At 43.4% G+C, this 18,457-nt stretch overlaps 1 protein-coding gene across 1 annotated transcript; it reads right to left on the bottom strand.

Annotated features, from left to right (window-relative positions):
* Positions 1-144: 144 nt before the first annotated feature.
* si:dkey-156n14.3 (zinc finger protein ZXDC) lies at positions 145-17,759 on the bottom strand. The gene is made up of 10 exons (XM_046310622.1): positions 15,581-17,759; positions 15,096-15,248; positions 13,482-13,560; positions 12,950-13,080; positions 12,473-12,643; positions 11,588-12,375; positions 11,319-11,403; positions 8,990-9,162; positions 8,673-8,774; positions 145-1,125 (listed from the first exon to the last, which is right to left on the bottom strand). Exons 1-10 carry the CDS (start codon positions 17,583-17,585, stop codon positions 1,039-1,041), a joined length of 3,774 nt encoding a protein of 1,257 aa, XP_046166578.1. The 5' UTR covers positions 17,586-17,759; the 3' UTR covers positions 145-1,038.
* Positions 17,760-18,457: the final 698 nt, after the last annotated feature.

Consider the following 18,457-nt stretch of genomic DNA (forward strand, 5'->3'; position numbering starts at 1 on the left):
TCTTTGGAGTCAATGTAAACCTATAATCTATAACCTCAGAGTGAAACCAGGAAAGCCAGATAGAAATCTTAATCAAGTCTAGGTTTAGCTATGTTCTACAGAAATACTATAAAACACACCAAAAAAAAGACAGTACAAAATAAATATAATTGTGCTTTGATCCTTTTATTCAAACTCTTGGCGTTTGGATTCAGCCATTTGGTAAACCAAAGATAATAAATAACAAGTAGATGGAAGTCCTGACATATTGATAAGCATTAGACATTATAAACAAGTGGACCGGCAACATGTTTTCAACAAGGACCGCGCAAGTCTCACTCAACCGTAGTTCATATAAGACACAGCAGTAGAAAAATAAATCTACCCCCCCCCCCCCCAAAAGAAAATAGTAAGAACAAAATAAAAGTCTAACAAAAAGCATATGCTCAATGGTTCTGGGAGTAAAGTATGTCATGTCTATAAGGCCTCCTAGACAGAAGCTCTGACAACAGCACACTGCGAACGAGTGTCTAGAATATGGCACCGTAGCGGCGACTGACAAAACGTCAGTTTGACAAGAGACACGAGGGATGTACTGGATGTGCAATAACACAACAGTCTCTCGCAATAATGATTGTGGTACAAAACAGGATTTCTGAAACACAGTATAAAGTGAGAGAAATAAAGTCCCCAAATGTAACTTTCCCTTAGTTATGATTCAATTCATCCCAAGATGCATTTGGTTCTGGGTTCCACTTCATCCACACCCCAGATATACAGAACTTTCTCATCTCGCATTTCCCCACACCAGAGATAATCAGAAACATTGAATGCAGGAAAGATTAAGAAACCATCTTCTTGTAGGGGAATATGTTGTTTTAACATCAGTCTCATAACATTGTTGGAGAGAGTGAGGTTGTTTTCTCTATTGAGTTGGCAGTCTTGTGTTAAAACACTGCCTCCCAATTATCCACCATTTTATCTAGCGCCCCACTAGCCCTCATCTTTCTCAGAGGACATTGATCCCTGGCTCTGGGCTGACCATCTCCTCCCTTCTACTCACTCCAGGTCCTGCAGGTTGATGGTGCTTCCTGTGAACTGGGAGTTGTCCGAGCCATTGTCATCCTCGGTCAAAGCAGGAGGTTCCTGAGGAAAGGCAGAAAGAAATGACTCCTTTACTTATGTTAACTACAGTACAAACACACACACACACACACACACCAATCACTGACATTCATTCACTGACATTAAAACATCACACAGCCTACATATAAGTATATACACACACAATATCTAGGTCTAATACATTGTACAGTGCAAATTACAATACAAGATATATAAAATGGCTGTGTCTCTTCACAGCCCCCTTTGTGCAGTGAGGTGTTCTTTTGCTGTTTTTTGGTTAAAAAAAAAAAAAAAAGGTTTTATTGCTAACTTGAGTTACCTGGGGTGGCAGAGAGTTCCATGCAGTCACGGCCAACTGCAATTCACCTACAGCATGTCCTTCTTTGCCGCACATGACCACACAGCTGTTTTGACCATGAAAGCTTGCTATCTAGGGTTACACGCGCAGTTTAATCTCAACTTGCTCAATCGCCACATTATTCAATAGCTCTAAATGAGGTTCAGCATTGAGTGACTTGTCCCAAAAATGATGCTTTTGGTACAAGATATTTAGAACCAGCCTATTGCTAATTACACATTCCAAAACTGACCGTTGAGTGTCTCCGTGTCTTACTGTTGCAGCCGACGTGTATACTGTTCGAGTTGTCAGCGCGCACACACACACACACACTTTATTCAAGGTCAGAGGAAGGTCATTTGTACTGCCCTGTGGAACACCACACAACCGACTTTGCATGAGAGGCTTCGATTAAATGAAGACCCTGTGTTCTACTAGATAAGTAACTCTCGATCCATAATAAGGCAGAGGATGCAAATCTATAACTCCCACATTTTCTCAGCAATAGGTTATGATCAATGACATCGAACGCTGCACTGAAGTCTAACAAAACAGCTCCCACAATCTCCTTATTATCAATTTCTTTCAGCCAATTAGGAGTCATTTTTGTCAGTGCCGAGCATGTTGAGTGCCCTTCCCTATAAGCATGCTGGAAGTCTGTTTTCTGTAAAATAACTATTTCATCAAACAATTTTTTCAAAACGTTTGCTAAGCACTTGTAACAGAATGATTGTACCATTAAAGGGTGCTCTTCTATTTTTATGTAGCAGAATGCCCTTTGCCTTCCACCAGGTCTGAAGGCACACACTGTCTTATAGGCTTAAAATCAAATATGTGGCAAACAGGATTCACAATCTATTCTGCTACCAACCTCAGAAAGGTACCATCCAGATTGTTGGTACCAGGTGGTTTGTCCTTATAGAGTCCCACTTTGTGGAACGCAAAACTACAATGCTTGTCTTTCATTATTTGGTCTATTATGCATGAATGTAAAGGCTCAGCATTTGATTTTTGCAGGTCATACCTAAGTCTGCTAATCTTATCAACAAACAAGTTATTAAAATGGTTGGCAACAAGCCATCTGCCTCAATGGAGGATGGAGCAGTTGGATTTTTTTTGCCTAGAATTTAATTTAAAGCACTCCAGAGCTTTTTACTATCATTCATCTTTGTTCCAAAGTATAGTTTCTGCATTTTTGTTTAGCTAAGTGATTTCTGATTTTTCTGTACGTTTGCCAGTCGGCTGTGTTGTCAGACTTATAGTGCCATCGGAAAGTATACAGACCCCTTGACTTTTTCCACATTTTGTTACATTACAGCCTTATTCAAAAATGTACTAAAATAATTTCTCTCCCACCTCAATCTACACACAATACCCCATAATGACAAAGCAAAGACATTTTTGCAAATACGTAAATGTGATTCTTTCATTTTTAATATAAGTATTCAGACCCTTTACTCAGTACTTTGAAGCACCTTTGGCAGTGATTGCGTTGCTGCACAGCTATTTTCAGGCCTCTCCAGAGATATTTGATCAGGTTCAAGTCCGGGCTCTGGCTGGGCCACTCAAGGACATTCAGAGACTTGTTCCGAAGCCACTCCTGCGTTGTCTTGGCATTGTCCTGTAGGAAGATGAACCTTCACCCCAGTCTGAGGTCCTGAGCACTCTGGAGAAGGTTTTCATCAAGGATCTCTGTACTTTACCCTGTTAATCTTTTCCCCTCAATCCTGACTAGTCTCCCAGTCCCAACTGTTGAAAAACATCCCTACAGCATGATGCCACCACCATGCTTCACCGTAGGGATGGTGCCAGGTTTCCTCGAGACGTGACCTTTGGCATACAGGCCAAAGAGATCAATCTTGGTTTCATCAGACCAGCAAATCTAGTTTCTCATGGTCTGAGAGTCTTTTAGGTGCTTTTTGGCAAACTCCAAGTGGGCTGTCATGTGTCTTTTACTGAGGACTGGCTTCCGTCTGGCCACTACCATAAAGGCCTAATAGGTGAAGTGCTGCAGAGACGATTGTCCTTCTGGAAGGTTCTCCTATCTTCACAGAGGAACTCTTGAGCTCTGTCAGTGTGACCATTGGGTTCTTGGTCACCTCCCTGACCAAGGACCTTCTCACCCGTTTGCTCAGTTTGGCCAGGCGGCCAGCTCTAGGAAGAGTCTTGGTGGTTCCAAACTTGTTCCATTTAAGAATGATGGAGGCCACTGTTTTCTTCAATGTTTCAAACATATTTTGGTACCCTTCCCCAAATCTGTGTCTCGACACAATCCTGTGTCGGAGCTCTACGGACAATTCCTTTGACCCCATGGCTTGGATTTTGCTCTGACATACACTGTCAACTGTGGGGCAATTTATAGTGATGGATCAGATTTCTAAACTTTAAATATTAATAATTTGTTATGCTAGAGACATGAGGTGTGCCATAGTCTATGGTCTACACCAGAAGTTAATGGGTATCTGTAGGAGGAATGCATATGATCAATGCAATTAAGCTTGGAATTTACTGAGTGTAGGGAAAACAATCACATGGCAGCACTGATAAGGGGGGAGAGCCATGGATTAGTGATGAAGGGGGTCGAGGTGAAGTCACATTAAGGGAGAATGAACCATGTATTGCCTGTATCTCTATTTTCTGCCTAGCAATAAAGGTCCAATGTTTAGCAAGACAGCGGAGACTCAGCCACCAATGGTAGAACCATAGAACCATGTCTGTCTGTTCAGCTGTTCAATCCTCTGGGATTAATAAACTTGGTTTAAGCTTTCATAGTGTCCGTCGAGTTCTTACTCTGATATTTAGAACCTAACAAGACAGGTGTGTGAATTTCCAAATCATGTCCAATCAATTGAATTTACCACAGGTGGCCTCAAATGAAGTTGTAGAAACATCAAGGATGATCAATGGAAACAGGATGTACCTTAGCTCAATTTCAAGTCTCATAGTAAAGGGTCTGAATACTTAAGTAAATAAGTTATGTTATTTAATACATTTGCAAAACTGTCTAAAAACCTGTTTTTGCTTAGTCATTATGGGGTATTGTGTGTAGATTGCTGAGGGATTGTTGTTAATCAATTTTAGAATAAGGCTGTAATATAACAAAATGTGGAAAAAGTCTACGGGTCTGAGTACTTTCCGAAGGCACTGTATTTGCCATTTCCTTGGCCTCATCCCTCTCAGCCATACAGTTTATCAATGAATCATCTATCCATGGGGATTTGGCAGTTCTAACAGTCAGTTTCTTGACGGGCGCTTGCCTAGCAGTAACCGGAAGAAGCCGTTTCATAAATGCTTCAAGTGCAGCGTCCGTATGTTCCTCATTACACATTAATTTTCACAACTTCGATATAGGAATCCCAGCAAAACCTCTTGTATAATCTTTTACACACAATTTTACATCCATTCTTTGGAACTTTGGGCTAGATATGGATATTGTAATCATTACATCCAATTGGTGTGGATACTGCTATAGAGGCAATTTCTGCAACATTAGTAAAGGTGTGATCAACACACCTGGGTGATTTAGTTCCTGTTTGTAAATACCCTGGGAGGTTGACTGATGCCTTGAAGCATATTGCAGGCAGTGGTTACAGCTTGAATATTATTTTTGAGTGGGCAGCTTGATGACAAGCAGTCAATATTTAGGTTACCCATATAATATACAGTGGGGCAAAAAATTATTTAGTCAGTAGTTCTCCCACTTAAAAAGACGAGGCCTGTAATTTTCATCATAGGTACACTTCAACTATGACAGACAAAATGAGGAAAAAAAATCCAGAAAATCACATTGTAGGATTTTTAATGAATTTATTTGCAAATTATGGTGGAAAATAAGTATTTGGTCAATAACAAAAGTTTCTCAATACTTTGTTATAAACCCTTTGTTGGCAATGACAGAGGTCAAACGTTTTCTGTAAGTCTTCACAATGTTTTCACACACTGTTGCTGGTATTTTGGCCCATTCCTCCATGCAGATCTCCTCTAGAGCAGTGATGTTTTGGGGCTGTTGCTGGGAAACACAGACTTTCAACTCCCTCCAAAGATTTTCTATGGGGTTGAGATCTGGAGACTGGCTAGGCCACTCCAGGACCTTGAAATGCTTCTTACGAAGCCACTCCTTTGTTGCCCGGGCGGTGTGTTTGGGATCATTGTCATGCTGAAAGACCCAGCCACGTTTCATCTTCAATGCCCTTACTGATGGAAGGAGGTTCACTCAATCTCACGATACATGGCCCCATTCATTCTTTCCTTTACACGGATCAGTCGTCCTGGTCCCTTTGCAGAGAAACAGCCTCAAAGCATGATGTTTCCACCCCCATGCTTCACAGTAGGTATGGTGTTCTTTGGATGCAACTCAGCATTCTTTATCCTCCAAACACAACGAGTTGAGTTTTTACCAAAAAGTTATATTTTCGTTTCATCTGACCATATGACATTCTCCCAATCTTCTTCTGGATCATCCAAATGCTCTCTAGCAAACTTCAGACGAGCTTGGACATGTACTGGCTTAAGCAGGCGGACACGTCTGGCACTGCAGGATTTGAGTCTCTGGCGGCGTTTGTTACTTTGGTCCCAGCTCTCTGCAGGTCATTCACTAGGCCCCCCTGTGTGGTTCTGGGATTTTTGCTCACCGTTCTTGTGATCATTTTGACCCCACAGGGTGAGATCTTGCGTGGAGCCCCAGGTCAAGGGAGATTATCAGTGGTCTTATATGTCTTCCATTTCATAATAATTGCTCCCACAGTTGATTTCTTCAAACCAAGCTGCTTACCTATTGCAGATTCAGTCTTCCCAGCCTGGTGCAGGTCTACAATTTGTTTCTGGTGTCCTTTGACAGCTCTTTGGTCTTGGCCATAGTGGAGTTTGGAGTGTGACTGTTTTGAGGTTGTCGACAGGTGTCTTTTATACCGATAACAAGTTCAAACAGGTGCCATTAATACAGGTAACGAGTGGAGGACAGAGGAGCCTCTTAAAGAAGAAGTTACAGGTGTTTGAGAGCCAGAATCTTGCTTGTTTGTAAGTGGCCAAATACTTTTTTTCCACCATAATTTGCAAATAAATTCATTAAAAAACCTACAATGTGATTTTCTGGATCTATTTTTCTCATTTTGTCTGTCATAGTTGAAGTGTACCTATGATGAAAATTACAGGCCACTCTCATCTTTTTAAGTGGGAGAACTTGCACAATTGGTGGCTGACTAAATACATTTTTGCCCCACTGTACCTCTGTTGATATCACATTCAACATTTCACTCAGTCCAAATACTGACTTTTAGCACCTTGGCGGTCTATAGCAACTTCCTACGATAATAGGCTTTAGGTGTGGCAGATGAACCTCATCGCCCAACATCAGTGTCCGACCTCACTAATGCTCGTGGCTGAATGGAAGCAAGCCCCCACAGTAATGTTCCAACATCTAGTGGAACACCTCAGAGTGGAGGCTGTAAAAGCAGCATAGGCTGGAACCAACTCCAGATTAATGGCCTTGATTTTAGAACAATACGTTCGATAAGCAGGTGTCCACATACATTGTCATGTAGTGTACCTAAAATAAAAAAAAATAAAAAAGAGGGGCATGGATCAGAATACCAGTCAGTATCTGGTGTGAGCACCAGTTTCATCAGCAGTCCGGGTGTCTGGTCTCAGACCATCCCGCAGGTAAAGAAGCCGAAAGTGGAGGCCCTTGGCTGGCATGGTTATACGTGATCTGCGGTTGCGAGGCTGGTTGGATGTACTGCCAAATTCTCTAAAACGACGGAGGCGGCTTTTGGTAGAGAAATTAACATTAAATTATCTGGCAAAACTCTGGTCGACATTCCTGCAGTCAGCATGCCAATTACATGTTCCCTCAACTTGAGGAATCTGTGGCATTGCGTTAAGTGACAGAAATGCACATTTTAGAGTGGCCTTTTGTCCCCAGCACAAGGTGCAACTGTGTAACGATCATGCTGTATAATCTTCTTCTTGATATGCCACACTTGTCAGTTAGATGGATTATCTTGGCAAATGAGAAATGCACACTAACAGGGATGCAAACAAATTTGTGCACAAAATTTGAGAAAAATAAACTTTCTGAGCTTATGGAATTTTCTGCGATTATTTTTTATTTCAGTTCATGAAACATGGGACCAACAATTTACATATTACGTTTATATTTGTGTTTAGTTAAGCAATAACTACCCGGACTATCTGCATTGACTCGAGTTATCATATACGCTGATGTTACCGTTTATTATCTATCCTGTTGTTTAGTCACTTTATCCATACTTCCATGTACATATCCACCTCAATTACCTCCGACTCTGTACCTAGTGTATACAGCCAAGTTATCGTTACTCATTGTGTATTTATTCCTTCTGTTATTTTTATTATTGATATTTTTCTCTCTGGATTGTTGGGAGGGGCCTTATGTAAGCATTTTGCTGTTAGTCTACACCTGCTGTTAACGAAGCTTGTGATAAATAAAATTTGATATCTGACTAGCTATGAGAAATTAGTTTGTCAGTTTAGTCAGTTTTGTTAGTTTGTTAAGTAAATCAAAAGAGAATGGGCATTTTTTTGAGGCACTGAGCAAATTTTAGGTCTTGTGAGCAGAAACTTGAACATAGTGAGAATTTTGAGCACCTTCTGGGACATGTTTACAGTGAACATTGAGGCTGTACCCTTACAGTTTTAGACAGTAGCCAATGGGCTATTGTGGCTATTTGGGCATAATGTAGGCCTACCAACAAAACCAATGGCGCAAATCCCATAACCTTTTCATATGGAAATAGTATTTGATTTCTATGATATAGCCTGTATGTGGTGTTCAATGCAGGCCTACAATGCATGAGGCTTAAAAAACGTTTTTACATTATAAAGAGGTTGACATTAATTAATGATTTTGTACTTGGTCTATAACACCATTGGCCACTCATAGGTGACACATTCACTCGGTTGTGCTCTGGCCCTCCAACAAAAATCAGACCCAATCTTGCAAAGTTAGATTTGTTTTGTTGCATTGAAAAGGGGCTGATATAATGTTGATTCAATCACAAAAAAAACTTGCATCTGGCATTTCTTCTGCGCAGCAGTCTCGGAGGAAGTGAGTTGCAGAGCACGCGCGCAGCTTAGATTGACATTGCTTCAGTCTGCAGCAATTTGGCTGCACAGTCATTGGCATTTTGGGTTTTTTGAAAACCCGAGTCACAAATCAAATGTATTACTAATTCTGTCTGCAAAAAAAGCCCACCTGCAGGATGTTGACGGGAAGGTCCACGGTGAGTTGGGAGTGGGAGCTGGAGGGCTGGGAGCTCAGCTGGAAGGCGAGATCCCCGTCGCTGGGAGGGTCGTCCTTACACACACACACACACACACTTTAAATACTTAAATTTGAATCCACAAATCACATTAAAAGGGATTCAAACATTCCAATGGTCATGCACGGACACACACGTATATTTTATTTTGGTCTGTAATTACATGCCTTCTTCATCAGCATTCTTGTCTGTGCATTATACATTTTAAAAATTAAACTTTCCAAATGTCCTGGTAGGAGAACCTTCCCACCTGCAAGAGTTGGATCTGCACATACTGGGCTCCGGTGACAGGGTCACGGATAGTCAGCCCCCCATTGGCAGTTGCAGAACCTTCCCCAAAACGGGCGCTTGTGGGAACCAATGGCGCTGAGGCACTGCTGGCCTTCCCTCCTTTACTCTTCCTCTGACCCAATCCTGAGCTCCCTGTAACAAGAAAGGATGAAATAGTTCAAACTATTACTACTAGTGGCTAAATCATATGAGACTAGTACCGTATCTTTAATGATGCTCTCTTTCTCTACGACAGATAAAACAGGAGCATAATCATATGAGAAGTTCCTATTAGAGGTTGACCGATTAATCGGAATGGCCGATTAATTTTGGGATAAATAGCGTGCCCAATTTCAACTTCCTGCTACTCATGCCAAGAATATAAGATATGCGTATTATTAGTAGATATGGATAGAACACTCTGAAGTTTCTAAAATTGTTTGAATCATGTCTGTGAGAATAACAGAACTTATGTAGCAGGAAAAACACTGATTTTTTTTTAGGTCTCTGTTCACTGAGTTCTCATTGGGAAACGACATTTCTTAGGAACTTGTTTTCAGTTCCTACCGCTTCCACTGGATGTCTCCAGTCTTTGGGATTTGGTTGAGGTTATTCATTTGTGCAATGAAGTAGTACGGCCATCTAGGAACTGCGTAACACTGTTGAGAGTTACGCAAGACTTGAAAAGTAGCTGGTTTGTTGTCTTCCTGTATTGAACACAGATAAACCCGTCTTCAATTTGATCGATTATTAACGTTTAAAAATACCTAAAGTTGTATTACAAAAGTTGTTTGAAATGTTTTGGCAAAGTTTACAGGCAACTTTTGAAATATTTTGTAGTGATGTTGCGGAATTTGGAAGCTGTTTTTCTCTGGATCAAACACGCCAAATAAATGGACATTTTGGATATATATGGATGGAATTAATCGAACAAAAGGACCAATTGCGATGTTTATGGGACATATTGACTGCCAACAAAAGAAGCTCGTCAAAGGCATGTTTTATATTGTATTTCTGCTTTTTGTGTAGCGCCTGCAGGGTTGAAATATGCTACCCTCTTTGTTTACTGTTGTGCTATCATCAGATAATAGCTTCTTATGTTTTCGCCAAAAAGCCTTTTAAAAATCTGACATGTTGGCCGAATTCACAACGATTGTAGCTTTAATTTAGTGTCTTACATGTGTGATTTAATGAAAGTTAGATATTTATATCATTTTATTTGAATTTGCCGGGCTGCATTTTCCCTGGCTTTTGGCCAAGTGGGACGAAAGCGTCACCTATACCATAAGAAGTTAACTACACATGGTCGATGATATTACTAGATATTATCTAGCGTGTCCTGCGTTGCGTATAATCTGACTGAGCATACAAGCATACAAGTATCTAAGTATCTGACTACGCGCCTGCTTCTGCCTACCACCGCTCAAACATTCATTCGAACAGCACTTTTGTGTTTTGCCAGGAGCTCTTCGTTGTGCGTCAAGCATTGTGCTGTTTATGACTTCAAGCCTATCAACTCCCGAGATGAGGCTGGTGTAACTGAAGTGAAATGGTTAGCTAGTTAGCGCGCTAATAGCGTTTCAAACGTCACTCGCTCTGATCCTTGCAATGGTTGTTTCCCTTGCTCTACATGGGTAACGCTGCTTCGAGGGTGGCTGTTGTCGTTGTGTTCCTGGTTCGAGCCTAGGGAGGAGCGAGGAGAGGGACGGAAGCTATACTGTTACACTGGCAATACTAAAGTGCCTATAAGTACATCCAATAGTCAAAGGTTGATGAAATACAAATGGTATTGAGGGAAATAGTCCTATAATTCCTATAATAACTACAACCTAAAACTTCTTACCTGGAAATATTGAAGACTCATGTTAAAAGGAACCATCAGCTTTCATATGTTCTCATGTTCTGAGCAAGGAACTGAAACATTAGCTTTCTTACATAGCACATATTGCACTTTTGCTTTCTTCTCCAACACTTTGTTTTTGCATTATTTAAACCAAATTGAACATGTTTCATAATTTACTTGAGGCTACATTTATTTTATTGATGTATTATATTAAGTTAAAATAAGTGTTCATTCAGTATTGTTGTAATTGTCATTATTACAAATAAATACATTTTTATAACTACCCGGACTATCTGCATTGACTATCATATATTTATTAATCAGTATCGGCTTTTTTGGTCCTCCAATTATCAGTATCGGCGTTAAAATCATAATCGGTCGACCTCTAGTTCCTATGATGCTCTTTATTTAGGTCTACGAGTAACAATAAGCCAAATTGTGAGTGGAATGTGGGCTATAAATTTACCTGAGCAGGCGGTGGGGCCTCTCTGTTTCCTCTTCTTGGCCAGCTGGATAGCTCTGTAGTCAGTCCGCGCTGAGCCACTACTTTCCTACAAGGCAGATGGGGGAAAAACGTGACACACGAAACAACTGCCGTGACTCGGAACATGTGTAGAAACGAGGACAAACAACAACATCTTATCTCAACTGAATGTCAAATTAAGGGAAAACACGGTTATTTGAATTTCATTCTTCAAATGCTGTAACCAGAGCGTTAGTTAGTAAGCCACTCACCAGGAAGGAGCAGGGCGAGACTGCCGAGCTGTGGCTGAGCTCAGGCTCTTTCTGTGGGCTGAACGTGCAGCCACTGCCAGGGAACACAAACTGGGTCAGCACCTTGCCCCCCTCCTGCTGCCCCAGCACCTCCACACAGCCCAAGAGAGGCCCGCTGCCACCCCTGCTCCCTCCAGCCTCAGTCACCTTAGAGGGCGATGAGAGGAGCTTGGGCCCAGGGGGCACAGCCAGGGGTGAGGGCTCGGCAGCCAATGTGCTAGAGGAACTGAGGGTGTGTGTGAGTGTATGGTGGTCTGCGGTGGATGTGGCAGCCTGCATGGTGAGGGCCGTAAGGGAGCTGAGGGCTTCGGGGGTGACTGTCTGCACATCGTCCAGGTTGAGTGTGCCCTGCGGGGGGAGTACTCCAACTGTCCCCTCCAGGTGGCCCATGTCCGCCCCTGCCGCCAGTATTAGCGGGTCCACGCTGGCTTTGGCCATGGTAGCACCGTGCCCGGACGTGCCCAGGGCGGTGCCAACAGAGGCTGGGTCGATGGTGAGGATGCCTGAGCTGACCAGGGACAAGTCCATGGCGAAGGAGCCTGCTGGCCCTGCGCTGCCCACGGGCACCCCGACCCCGTGGGTGGTGGGCGCAGGACCCCCAAGCACAGCAGAGAACAGGGAGCTGAGGTCCAGGTTGGCAAGCTGGTCGCTTCCGGTGACTCCCGAACCAGTTCCTGTGGCAGTGGCTCCGCTGACCAGCTCGCTGCTGGGGGTTAGCGTGGGTGTGGCCTCCAGCTGGCTTAGCACGTCTGATTGGACGAAAGAGACAAAGTCATTACATAGGCAGTGCGGGTGTTTGAGCATGTGTTTCTTGAGGAACAGAGTATGTGTGTGTGTGATCCGTACCAGGGCTGAGGTGGTGGTGTTTGAGCATGTGGCTCTTGAGGCTACTGCGGGAGGAAAAGTGCTTGCTGCAGTTGGCCACGGGGCAACACGTCCTCAGGCTGCCCGCGTCTTGCTTGTGCTTCTTCGAGTGGATATACAGGCTGCTCCGTGCTGAGAACTTGGCACTGCAGCCTAAACAGGCACACACACGTAAGACACATTTATCAGAGGCCCTTTAGAGAGCAGGGCATATCCAACGATCAACCAAAAGCAGTTCAGTCCAAAAATACTTTAAAAAGGGGGAAATTTATGTTTTGATTAACCCTACATGGATAAAAGGACGAAGCCAACGGTAAGAGAACAAGGCCCGTATTCATAAAGCGTCTCAGAATAGACCATAGCAGTGATGAACTAGGATCGGGCCTCCCCTGTCCATGTCGGCTAATCTTATTCACTATGGCAAACGCTGATCCTAGATTATCTCATGATGACACCTACCGTCTACGTGGCACTCAAAGGGCTTGGTGCCCAGGTGGGTGATGCTGTGGCCCTTGAGGTGCTCTGCCCGGGTGAAGGACTTTCCACAGCCCTCCTCTGGGCAGGTGAAGCGCCTGTCGTCATCATGCTTCCTGAAATAACAGAGGGCGGGGGGTTGGTGCGGTCTATGTGGTCCAAGGTTCAATTCTTTCGTCATATGTATACAAATATAATGGAATGCTTACTCCTATGGCTCAGGGAGTTAGAGCTATGAGTTTGCTGGCATTCCAGAAAGGAACACATCAAACTGGATGTGTTTTGTAATGGCAAGATGCTTTGGATAAAACCTATGATAAATTACCTTTTTATTATTACCGCATTATCAATTAGGGAAGTGTATGACTCTGAACTAAAAATCCAACACTTTCAAACAAGAGTGACAATTTGGTAGGACAGTTATGAGAGGCCCTAAACTAGAGCAGAGGACCCACACCATCACAATACCTAAACAACTCAGGGATGGAAAGTTGAGTGAGGGACAGCATTAAGTTACCTTTTGTGCCTAAGTAACTTGGACATGCTGGTGAAGGACCAGCCACAGGCCTCTGAATCGCAGATGAATGGCCTCTCGCCTGAAACCGAAAGAGGAGACTTAGCCTAGGCATGAGTAACTATACTACTGGTGAAACACGGACAACATAATATGGATTTGTGTCTGTGTTTTGATATCAATATCATATGAGCATTTCTTGGTCGTGTACACAGATTTGCAGGTGTTATAGCAAGTACAGCTAAATGCTTATGTTACTAGCTACAACAGTGCAGTAGAATATACACTATATATACAAAAGTATGTGGATGTATGTACGCCTTCAAAGCAGTGGATTTGGCTATTTCAGCCACAACTGTGGCGGAAAGGTGTACAAATTTGAGCACACAACCTCCAAAGAAAAATATTGGCGGTAGAGTGGCCATACTGAAGTGGCTTTCAATGGCTTTCAACGTGGCACCGTCATAGATTACTCATTTGTAACAAGTCAGTTCGTCAAAACTTCTTTCCTGCTAGAGCTGCCCCAATAAACTGTAACTGCTGTTACTGCTCAGCCGCAAAGTGGTAGGCCACACAAGCTCACAGAACGGGACCACCGAGTGCTGAAGAGCGTAAAAATCATCTGTCCTCGATTGCAACACTCACTACCGAGTTTCCAACTGCCACTGGAAGCAACATCAGCACAAGAACTGGTCGCCGGGAGCTTCATGAAATGGGGTTTCCATGGCCGAGCAGCCGCACACAAGCCTAAGATCACCATGCCAAATGTTGGCTGGAGCAGTGGAAACGCGTTCTCTGGAGTTTTGAATACCGCTTCACCACCTGGCAGTCCGACCGACGAATCTGGGTTTTGGGGATGCCATGAGAACGCTACCTGCCTCAATGCATAGTGCCAACTGTAAAGTTTGGTGGAAGAAGAATAATGGTCTGGGGCTGTTTTTCATGGTTTGAACTATGCCCCTTAGTTCCAGTGAAGGGAAATCAACACTATAGCCTAGAATGACATTCCAACTTTGTCGAAGGCCCTTTGCTATTTCAGCATGTCAATGCCCCTATGCACAAAGCAACATCCATACAGAAATGGTTTGTTGAGATCGGTGTGGTAGAACTTGACTGGCATGCACAGAGCCCTGACTTTAACCCCATCGAGCACCTTTGGGATGAATTGGCACACCGACTGCGAGTCAGGCCTAATCGCCCAACATCAGTGCCCGACCTCACTAACGCTCTTGCTAATTGGAAGCAAGTCCATGAAGCAGTGTTCCAACATCTAGTGAAAAGCCTTCCCAGAAGAGTGGAGGCTGTTAAAGCAACAAAGGAGGGACCAACTCCATATTAATACCCACAATATTGGAATGAGATGGTTGACAACAGGTGTCCACATACTTTTGGTCATGCAGTTTGTGTTGACAGTTTTGTTAGTCACTTTGGATCAAAATTCATCTGTGGCAGTTTCGCTCAGCTTATAAAAAGCGTTAAGCAACCTTAAATGTTAAAATTGAACATGATGTAGTATGGGAACATTTCAGGTGGATGCTACTCATGACAATGTAAAGTACACTCAGACCTTTGGAAAAGTGTTAAGGCTATGTAAACATATCAATCACTATGAAGTACCTGTATGGCTGCGCATGTGGATCTTGAGGCGGCAGGCCTTGTCATAGCGCTTGTCACAGCCTGGATAGGTGCAGGTAAACTGGCCCGTCTCGCGGAAGTGTGTGCGGTTGTGGGAGAACAGGGCACTGTAGGTGATGAAGGTCTTCTCACAACCTGAGGAGACACACACACAGGTTAAATACCCACACACAGAAAAAATAAATAAATGCTGTGACAATATATATGAATACACGTGCATATAGACTGTTTAAAGTGAATGTGAAAATGTGAGTCTCAACATCATTCTGTTACCAAGGAATTGCCCATTAAATAGTTGTTCAGGTGAAATTAATGTTCAGAATGTTGATTCAAGTTTCAATGTAACATGCACAAGTACAGTGAAACGCCTTTCGAGTTGAAGGCATTTGACTACACAAGCGCATAGGACATTGAAACTTGAAACATCATTCTGAACATTCATTTCATCTGAACAACGTTCGCCTCACCTGGAAACTCGCACTTGTGCGGCCTCTCGGGTTCAAAATGGGCCCGCTGGTGATTGGTCAGCCGGGTGGCACTGCGGAAGCGCTCACTGCAGATTTCGCACACGAAGGAGTTCTCTTGGTCGTGCTGCTTCACGTGCGCCTTCAGGTTGTAGACCGTGGTGAAGCGGCGGCCGCAGCCCTCCCACTCGCACTTGTGTGGCCGCACCTTGTCGTGAGACTGGAGGTGGCGTTTGAGCTTGTAGGAGGTGGTGAAGGCCCAGCTGCAACCCTCAAAGGTGCATTTGAAGGGCCTCTGGTCCTCAGTGTGGTTGAGAAGGTGCATCTTGACCTTTTGGCGCGCGTCGAAGGTGCTGAGGCAGCCAGGCTGGGGGCAGCGGTACGTTGTGACTAAGGCACCTTTCTTGGAGAGTCCTGAAGCACCGATGAAGCTGACAGGATGGAAGTCGTCGTTGTCGACACAGTCGACGAAAGAACCCTCTGGGCGCAGGGACACCAAGTCACCCTCGCTTATGGCACACAGTGTCCCACTCTCCTGCTTGATGACTGGGCACGAGTCCAGAGAGGCGCCAAACTCTGACAATGAACAGTGGTCAGCCAGAGCCAGTTCGGAGTCGCTTGCGGACATGCCAAGCCTAGGCTCTTCGTGGTGACCAGTCCGAATAACTGCCACGTTGCTTATTTTCCCAATGGATTTGGTCCCGCTGTCATAGTTGAGAAGCACTATGTCCTCATTGTCTTTCATTCCAAGGTGTTCCTTCAAGCCGACCATTCCGTCATCTTTGTGGGTGTAACCCTCTGGAGGTGCTGCTAGAGTCAGTATCCCGTTTTCTATGGTTACTATGATGCTTTGGTTGTTTATCATGATGGTTCCAGAGAAAGTCTCGTTGGCAGAGGCCCCATCTGCATTGGCGGTAGCAGAGAGGCTCGTTCCAGGGTCGGAAATGAAGTCGGAAGTGTCCATCGTGTCGCTCATTTCCACGATATAGGTGTTTTCTGAAATCAAGGCACTGCGTTCTTTAGCTTCGGGCTGAGAAAGTAATTCGTCTGCCGCGCCACTGTCAATGTTGTCAATGTGGCCGCATATGTTATCGCCATATTCGTTTGTCAAAACAGCGTTTTCATTCTCCGTTTCATAACACATAGACTGTTTTTCATTCCGTACAGTTGCCTCACCCTCACTATTTGAACTTGAAATTAATGCACTACACCGAGGAGCAGTTATTTTCAAGGCCCTGCCTGCTAAATTGTTATAATTCTCGTCTGATTCAATAAGGGCATTGGTGTTTTGAACCTCCATCGAATTACATGGAATGATTTTGGAATCTTCAGGCTTCTTACCGATTATTGTATCTCCATCTTTGGATGGATTCCCCAGTCTGTCTTTATTTGTGTCATTTCCATCCTCTTGGACAATGTTGAAAACCACATACAATCCCTCGGTGTTTTTATTCCCGCTAACCGTGGTGTTGCTCCTGTAGGCCGCCGTGCTCTCGCTCGCCAATGACTGCAACAGGGAGGCGCCGTCTTCATGTTGCTGCCGTAAAACCGCAGTTTGCAGTTGCTGCGAATGTTCCTCTTCCCCCTCAAAGAAAGGCAACGCCATTTGCAATATGCTATCCCCACTTTCAACATCATATTTGTAACCCGTCCTCAAATCTTGTGGAGGCAGTTGTGTGTTTAGCTCCCTTTCTTTCAAAGTATTCACGTTACGGAGTCCCACACTCGCTGTTTGGGCTTGAAGAGGGCTATTATTTTTACCGTTCTGCTTGCAGACGGGCAGGCAAACACCGCTGCCATTTTCTACCAGCAGGCGAAATGGAGATGTCCTCTGCCTATTGTTGTTGTTGCTTTGCAGTTCGTGCGATTCCAAATTCTCCTCTGCTTCGTTCTCGTTCGAAATGGAACGAGAAAGTGTCGTTGTCCTAAACTGAGACGAGCCTGTTCTACGTGGGGCGCCATGTTGATAGTAAATGTTTTGGGCATCAGAAAGCCCCTGGATTTCCATCTTGGTATCCCTGTAGCAGGCTGCAGTGTATACAAGGCCCGCCCTTCCCACAAATGGGGAAGGCGAGCCGGTAAGCAACGCCAAAGTTTATCGTAAACCGTGGCCGGAATGGATGGATAACAAACCGATGGAATGGAACTATTTGTATCTTATTGCAAAGTTCAAACCATTCAAACGACCTGCGGTGCCGTAATAAATACTCGTTACATTAATGTTATCATTGTGTTGAATCTTTTTTGAAAGCAAACTTAGTTTAGCATTGTATGTGGTCTAAAAATATTAATGGGTTACGGGAGATTGTTATTATTGAGGAACATTAGGTGGCACTGTAAGCTCTTTACTGTCCAAACGATGTTACATAGTTGAAACAAAATTCTAACTTTTCAAAGGAGAACAAGACATAAAGGTACTAATTCATTCATATCTTTAAAATTAAACAAACGTTTAGTTGTCTTATATGTTTGAATGGTAACTTCTATATGCCCTTAACATGAATTCTCTAAATTACTTTGAGGTCACCTGTGCATGCAACTCTTGATAGTCTGAAGGCCTCTGTATGCTCACTAATATACACTTTTTTTGGTCAATGCACAATCAGTAATGTCATTAATATATAATGTGTTTAAATGTGTTAATGTAACTATAAATAGTGTATTTTATTTTGTATGAAAATCTTTCAGGATTAGTAATTCACTGTAAGGCAGAAATCTTTCTCTTAAGATTCACCGATTTCCATGTAGGCCTATTAAGCATACACATAAATAGTTGCAGACTACAGTCCAGGCAGACATCCACCATGCACATTAGTAATGAATATGATGATCTATTTTAGGGGAATGAGATGCACTGTCCAGGGCAATTACCTTTCTTAA

Source organism: Oncorhynchus gorbuscha, linkage group LG18 (genome assembly GCF_021184085.1).
Source record: "Oncorhynchus gorbuscha isolate QuinsamMale2020 ecotype Even-year linkage group LG18, OgorEven_v1.0, whole genome shotgun sequence".
In the NCBI taxonomy this organism is placed as follows: Eukaryota; Metazoa; Chordata; class Actinopteri; order Salmoniformes; family Salmonidae; genus Oncorhynchus; species Oncorhynchus gorbuscha.

Excerpts from the sequence above, each read along its gene's own strand:
- si:dkey-156n14.3 (XM_046310622.1), bottom strand. The coding sequence starts at position 17,585 with ATGGAAATCCAGGGGCTTTCTGATGCCCAAAACATTTACTATCAACAT. Across the intron at positions 15,249-15,580 it reads GCACAAGTGCGAGTTTCCAG|GTTGTGAGAAGACCTTCATC; the intron begins GTGAGGCGAACG and ends GTGTCTCCTCAG. Across the intron at positions 11,404-11,587 it reads TCTCGCCCTGCTCCTTCCTG|GAAAGTAGTGGCTCAGCGCG; the intron begins GTGAGTGGCTTA and ends TCTGCCTTGTAG.